Source organism: Otolemur garnettii, unplaced genomic scaffold (assembly GCF_000181295.1).
Source record: "Otolemur garnettii isolate 467f Iridium unplaced genomic scaffold, OtoGar3 scaffold00046, whole genome shotgun sequence".
Classification (NCBI taxonomy): Eukaryota; Metazoa; Chordata; class Mammalia; order Primates; family Galagidae; genus Otolemur; species Otolemur garnettii.
Genome location: NW_003852441.1, coordinates 12770388 through 12777688, shown reverse-complemented (window position 1 = coordinate 12777688; position 7301 = coordinate 12770388). Strand labels below are relative to the sequence as shown.

The following is a 7301-nucleotide window of genomic DNA, read 5'->3' as shown; positions in this document are numbered from 1 at the left end:
GATGGATGGTGCTCCCAACCTCTATTCTGGTCATAGATGTGGGATTAGGCAGAGCCAGGAACTCACTGAGAAAATACAGAAATAACATCTCAGAGATGGCTGGGTCACGCCTGTAATTCTAGCATTTTGGGAGGCCGAGGCAGGCAAATTGCCTGAGCTCATGGGTTTGAGACCAACCTGAGCAAGAGTAAGCGAGACCTCATCTCTAAAAATAGCCAGCCAGCCAGGCCTGTGGTGGGCACCTATAGTCCCAGCTACTTGGGAAGCTGAGACAAGAGAATTGCTTGAGGTTTCTGTGAGCTATGATGCCATGGCACTGTACCGAGGGTGACAATGTAAGACTCTGTCTCAAAAAAAAAAAAAAAAATCTCAGGAACTATGATGAGATCTGAAGGAGAGAACGGTGCTGACACACTGGAGAGGAACTTAGGAGCTCAGGAAGGTTTGTGAGGCAGTCTCTGCAAGATCAGAGTGGGCTGGCATTTTGCAGAGCTCAGGGAGCAGAGAACCAGGTGGAGAAAATAGGAAATACCCAGGCCCTGAGGTGGGCACATGGGGGAGCTTGGAACTCTGGCCACAGGTATATAGGCCCCCCACATTTGATGAGCAGGGAAGCAGGCCATGACACTTAAAGGAGTGAGGGAGGAAGATGGTGAAATGCACTCACTCAATTACGTAGTTTTGATTTTCACATTATGCAAATGGAAGGAACCGTATCTATGTCCCGGCTGGAAATGGGTCGTGCGTGTAACAGGGATGGTTCATGAAGGTAGAAGGCCCCTCCCTAAGAGGCTGAGGAGTTAGAAATGTCGTCTTCTCCTCCCTCTACTTTGAACCTCTGCCCCGTCATAAGTGACCAGGAGGGCTGGCGTGGAGGACAGGGATGGGGGGAAGTAGGGACTGATAGTCATAGTCTCTGAGGTGGCTGTCCCCTCGACTGCCCTGGCCCTATTCCATGCTGTGTCTGACCTTGCTTTCTCATCATCCTAGGCTTTCCTCTACAAATTTTTTGGCTTCACCCTGCGAACCTCAAGGAATTCGAAACTGGTGCAGACGATGCTCTCCGCCTTGCTAGACACCTCCCATAAGGAGCTGCAAGAGAGGGAGGTGAGGTGGAGGACCCTGGCAAAGGGGTTGCTCTGAGTTTTAGAGGCAGGATGGCAAGGTGGCCAAGAGCTCAGACATTGCAAGTCAGGTCCCCTGGGTTGGAGTCTCAGCTCTGCTACTTCCTAGCGGTATGCCCTTGGTGGGTGTTATGAAGCTATGTGTGCCTCCATTTCCTCCTCTGTAAAATGAGACTATGGTGCCTTCCTCATGGAAGATTGTCTAAAAAGCTTTCTATTTTGGAATCATTTCACACTTATAGAAAAATTGCAAATAACAAACACAAAGGCAGAAAGAGTTTCTGTAACTCTTCTTCCAGATTCCCTCAAATCTTAACATTTTCCCATGACTGCACTGTCCTTCTCTCTCTCCACATTTACCACGTTATTATAATCTTTTCTTTTATGAATCATTCCAGGAAGTTGCAGACATGATAACATGATATTCATTGACATCTGTGTAATATCAGTAGGTATTACCTAAAAGTAAAGGTCTTCTCTGACGTGACCTCAGGGCAGTGATCAAAATCAGGATACTAGTATTGCTACAATGCTGTTATCCAATTTAGATACCTGATTCAAAAATTGCCACCTGTCCACGCAATGGGCTTTAGCGTGAAAGAAAAAAACGATCCTTCCAGTCTAGCCTCTAATTTACAATCTAATAGTGCATTTAGTTGCCATTTCTCTTGAATCATTTTAAACTTGAAACAGTTCCTCTGTCTTCATCTTTGGTGATACTGAGAAGTACAGATCATTTATTTTATAGAACATCTCTCCTTTTTGGTCCGTCTCCTGTTTCCTCATGATGAGATTTTGCTTCTATATTTTTGGCGGGAATACCTCAGAAGATCTGTGTGTCCTAGGGTGGTTTTGAGGACTTAGAACAGTGTTGGCTGTGGGTAGAGTTTCTGGCAATATCCTCTTGCCTCCCCTCTCCAGTCACCCCCACCAGAGGCTCCTCCCTCACCATTGTGGCTATTGTTAGCTCTGTCCTGAGCCCAGTTAGCAGATGGTGCCACTAGGGAAACAAGACATGGGCAGGAAGAAAACACCTCACTACCCAAAAGAGTCTTTCTAAAGTCTCCAGTACAGAGTTACCTGGGCTAGTGGGGACTAGTGATGGAGAAGGAGGGAAGCAGGGACTCCTACTTGACAGTGACATTCTGAGTCAAGACTGCAGAGCAAAAACATTTATGGGAGCGACTAGGGGACAATCCATGGTCTGCTTGGACTGGAACACAGAGTTCTATGATGGAAGTCAAAGTGATTCCTTTGCCAGCACCTGGGGACAGACACACATAAGGATAAAGATAAGAGGGAGGAGGGCATCCAGGATGGCCCTGTGTTTCTGGCATGCTCTCTTGGCAGGACAATTGTATCTTTCCCTGAGACAAAGAATCCAGGGGAAAAGCAAGGCAGGAAGATGATGCCTTCAGTTTTTGACAGGAGGGGTTGGGGTGCCCTTGGAACAGCCATATGGAGACATCCATTGTCATGTGGGTCTGGAGCTCAGATTGGGGTTTGGGAACCAGTATGTTTCCTCTGTCTGTGTCACGGGGTTGATAATATCTCTCAAAGCTTTAAGGTGATGATTGGTAAGATAACATGTGCAAGGTTGGCACAAACCCAGCACTAACCTGGGTGAGTTAGTGTGATAGTGATGATCATGCTGAGTGGAAGCCTGTAGCTAACAGAGAGCATGAGAAAAGGGATAGCATAGAATCCCTTCTGATGCTCCCTTGCTTCCTAGCTAGGCAAAAACCTTCCCTTTGTCTACTTGTGGACCGAAAGTCTCTGAGTCCCATACGAGTACCTTGTCCCCGCCTAAGGACTTGTGTCCTGGGCCACTGCTGCTGTCCCCCTTCTCCCCACACTGCGTGACCACTGCAGAGTCTTCATGGTGGAACATCTTATGGGAAGAAGATGACACTCTGGTGGTACACAGCTGGCTCCTGCATCTCTGCCATGGGCATTACGTTAGCTCCCTGCTCATTTTCCCTTGTGCAACAAGCTCCAGGCAGATATTTGGCTAACAAACATTTTAGTGAAAGAGCCTGCCATGCTCTTGAGTTAAAAACTGATCCTGGCAGGGGCCAGCCATCCCCAAGCTTCCCTTTGCTCTGCTGGCTCCCACTCAGTTGTCCATTCCCACATCCACACTCACAGCCCCAACTGTCAGGCCTATCAGCCACCGAGTGCATTTTCACTGCTGTGTCTCAAGGCACATATAGAGCTCCCTCCTTGCTCTCTCCTCCACCCCAGACAGGCCATCTGTTCCACCTGCCTGCTGTGATCAGAGTTCTTGCTGTTGCCTGTCTACCTAGACCAGGAGCAGGGTCCCTATCTGGGAGTTTTACCTTTGCCGTCTCCTCTCCCCTCTCTGATCAGCCCTCCAGTCCTGTGGAGAATGTGTCTCGCATTTGTTCTTATCTTCCAGGACAACCACCCTCCTCTGCAATCCTAGTGTATATAAGTGTGCTCTGTTCTGCAATGCAGGACTCAATAAGCCCAAGGTTATGCACATCTGTGACTAATTTTTCACCATCTGGAATCAGTTGTCCTTTAAATTGCTTCTTGCAAGAAAGATGTTTCTTCTCCATCTGGATTTTAAACTATTCAAGCCTATGGGACCAAATTTCTCTGCCATGTCCTTGCCTGCCCTTTCTTCCCACTCCCTCTGAATCCCTGGTACTGAAGGCACAGCAGCGCTCAGTTCACCCTCAGCTGTGGCCTGGGGCGGGGGGCTGTCCTTATTATAGGGCATCGCTATGGCACTCAGTATCATGTCCCCGAGACATCTGACGACAGTTCTGGACCAACTGCAAGAGTATGGCACTAAACTCACTGACAAGGATACATCATCCATCCTCAAACTGAAGAAGGTGACGGCATTCCTGGGGGCACTGCCAGCATCCTGCACAAAGCCTTCCAAGGCCTCTCTCACCCCAGCCTCTGCAATTCTCCCAGGCCTTTGTTCTCCCAGAAAGCCTCATCTCTGTTTCTCAATTTAGTGTCCTGCTGCCTGCCCTTTCCCTGCTCCCTCATGCCCATGTCAGACCCTGCCATCACCAGCCCTTTTACCCCCCACCCCCCAAAATCATTCCCCATTCCACAGTTCCATGGTCCCTTCCAGGACCCCCCAGCAATATTTTCCTCTCTGAGCCTCCATGTCCCATCAGGCAAAGGGGATGAGGGAGGTGAAGGCAGGTTTCCCTTCCCCCAATAGGAGCTGCAGCAAAAGGAGTGGGGGCTGGTCTGTCACACCATCTACTTGAGCTACAGCACAATGATTTCAGAGAGGAAGGGTGCCATCTCAAGGCATCTGGATTCCATCTTGGCCTTGGTCCTGCAACACTACCACAACTGTATTGTGGAGAAGGTACTTTGGGTCCACTCTGCTTCCTACACATCCCAGTCCTGCCTCTGCCCCTCTTCCCTCCAAGGGAAACATGTCAGGCCTGGAATACAGCTCAGGGCTCTCGTCAGCCCCTGTTCCCTGCCTTACTCTTCAGTGCATTAGTCCTACCACTGGGAACTTCTGACTGGTCTGAGGGGTCAAGAGGGAAGGGACACAGCCATTTGAGGTCTGTTGAAAGTGTCTCCATCCTTGGCATGCTCTATGCCCTGTCTTTGGGCTCCTAGGAAGGGAGGAGAAATGCCTAAATTTCCTAACTGTAGGGAGAAGCATGTAGGGAGACAGAGGGAGCCCCAGACATCTTTCCTGCCTCTGCTGCTTGTCCAGAGCACATGTCCCTAGGGCAGGGGGGCTACTCTTCCCATTCTCTGTCTACAGGGCCACCCAGTTGGCCATACTCAGGGTAGATCCTGTGCTCAGTGGGAAGATGCTGTCTTGAGAGACAAGGAGGCCAGACCCACCCTAACGTTGGAGCTCCAGGAGCCCCTGAGGGTGCTGAGGAGAAGGGAGGCCTGTTCCCCCACAGGGCTACCACAGGCTGTCCCTGTTCCTTATCGGCACTCAGAGGGAAGAAGCAGGGCCTTGGCCTTTGGGAAGGCTCAGCTTCTCATCCTCAAGACTGCACATGGGAAATGTCCCCAGCCCCAGGGTCATTCCTTCTCTGGGAGGATTCTGAGCACACTGGTTGGTTCAGGATACGACTCTGAAGCTGGCTTATCTGGATGCCCTGTCCCACATGACAACCATCCTGAGCAACCAGCCCGTCTACTTGCCAATCAGAATTCCCCACAAATTAGACATTGTAGCCTTCATGGGGGTGAGTACCATGCAGGAGAAGTGGTAGAGCACAGAGGGGAGGGAGGATGGTCTTCAGGGGACCCCTTGGTAGGACTACTGGACTAGGCCCACAGGAGAGAAATGCAGGCTCCCCAGTTTTCTTTTTCCATTGAACTTCTCCCTTTCCTGTCCTCAAAGTGGGGGTGAGGACTATGGGGCAGGGGTGGGTGAGAGTGGGAGAGAGATAATGTTCTTTGAATATGGTCCCCTGAAGTCTCTGAAGGTTTTAGGTACCACTGTCTTGTGAGCAGGGCCTCGAAAGGAGGTGAGGGAGGCAGGGAAGACAAAGGTGCTCATGGTCCTCCTGGTCTCTGGGGGTTGGGGGTGTCACAGGAGCTAATTAGGGAGGAGCCACTGGACTGCATCTCCAGCTCCATTAGGCGGACAGCAATCAAAGTTGTCAACGACTTCAGGTAACAACTATCACCCACTCTTTCTGCCTTGCTCTGGCTTAATTTCAACTCTTTATTCCCTGCTCCCTCCCTACCTCCTATTTTCTCCTTAGCTTCTAACATATGGGACACCAGGAAGTAGCAGACATCTACTGGACAATGTCTGCCCTTTCTTTTGTCAAGATTTTGTGAGTGGGATTTCATGAGCATGGGGCGGGGCCTCCCTCCCCATCTCCCCAGGGCCTTGCTGTCACCTCCACCCCAGGTTTCCCTTCTGCTTCCAGGTCCATCCCTGACCTCTCTTTCCCTTTAGATGTCTGGGGAACCAAAAAGCAATACGTCACCCTCAAACACCAGGCACCCATGCCTCTAATCCCTGTGCCTGCTTTCAGTCCCTTAGTTCTTTGCTTTCTGTTTCCTGGCCTTTTACCATCTGTTGTTTTTTCCTTTTTCTTCTTGCAATTTCCTTTTCCCCTGATATCTTCCTGGTTCTTGCTCTGCCTACCCCTCTGTCCCCACCATTTCTCTCTGCACCATCTGTCTTCCTTTCTTCAACTGTCATTCCTGGCCACTGCTCTCTGGTCACACTCTGCTTCACCTTGAACCTTAGGAAGTTCGAACCTTTCTTGGACACGGAGAGCAGAGCACACTTCCTTCTCACATGCTACAAGGGCGTGTTCTCCCTGCCCTCCTTAGAGGTCCTCCTGGAGGAGGCGCCTGATCCCGCGGAGGGCCAGGCCAGAGAGGTAAAGATAGTGACATATTTGTCACCTTGTTTTATTATTTATTTTTGAGAGGGCATAACAGATAAATTTGGCAGTTTTATGGAAGGATCTTTCTACCATCTTTACCAAAAACAATTTTTTGTGATAGGGCGAAGGGGCTCTGGGTAGACCACAAGACATTCCCTCCTTGGGAGATTCGTTGATGACCACTGTTACCCCATGAATATTCTGGCCCAAAGGTGGACACTCAGTCCTACCCTTTACAACTGTCCCACAACTGACACCAGTCTGGAAGGTTAAAATATGATTTTACTTATGGCCCATGGACTTCAGGGATTTCCCAGAGGAGGAGATCTGTGTCCATCTCCTGCAGGACCATAGGTGTTCCCGTGAGAGGAGGGGGGCTGGGTGTTTACATCTGCATGCCTACGTTTCACTCCTAGGAACTCTTCTATATTCTCAGATCCTTTCTCCTGACTGGTTGTTCTTATTTTACTTATGCCACAGTCTCCTGAATTTGTCTGAGGACATTAATAAGAATTTTTTTGGCTGGGTATGGTAGCTCACACCTGTAACCTCAGCACTCTGGGAGGCCAAGGCAGATGGATGGCTTGACCTCAGAAGTTGGAGACCAGACTGAGCAAGAGCAAGACTCCATCTCTAATAAAATAGAAAAACTAGCCAGGTGACATGGTGGGTGCCAACCAGCTACTCAGGAGGCTGAGCAAGAGGATTGCTCAAGCCCGGGAGTTTGAGGTTGCTGTGAGCTATGACGCCACCACACTCTACCCAGGGTGATAGAGGGAGACTCTGTCTCATAAAAAAA

At 49.8% G+C, this 7301-nt stretch overlaps 1 protein-coding gene across 1 annotated transcript in view; it reads left to right on the top strand.

Annotated features, from left to right (window-relative positions):
- Positions 1-7301, top strand: part of LOC111725682 (maestro heat-like repeat-containing protein family member 1) — a 73224-nt gene that overhangs the window by 43875 nt on the left and 22048 nt on the right. The window contains exons 18-23 of the mRNA XM_023514066.1: positions 991-1107; positions 3866-3988; positions 4333-4485; positions 5216-5338; positions 5692-5771; positions 6361-6496. Coding sequence (XP_023369834.1) covers positions 991-1107; positions 3866-3988; positions 4333-4485; positions 5216-5338; positions 5692-5771; positions 6361-6496 — 732 coding nt within the window. The remainder of the gene's footprint in view (positions 1-990; positions 1108-3865; positions 3989-4332; positions 4486-5215; positions 5339-5691; positions 5772-6360; positions 6497-7301) is intronic.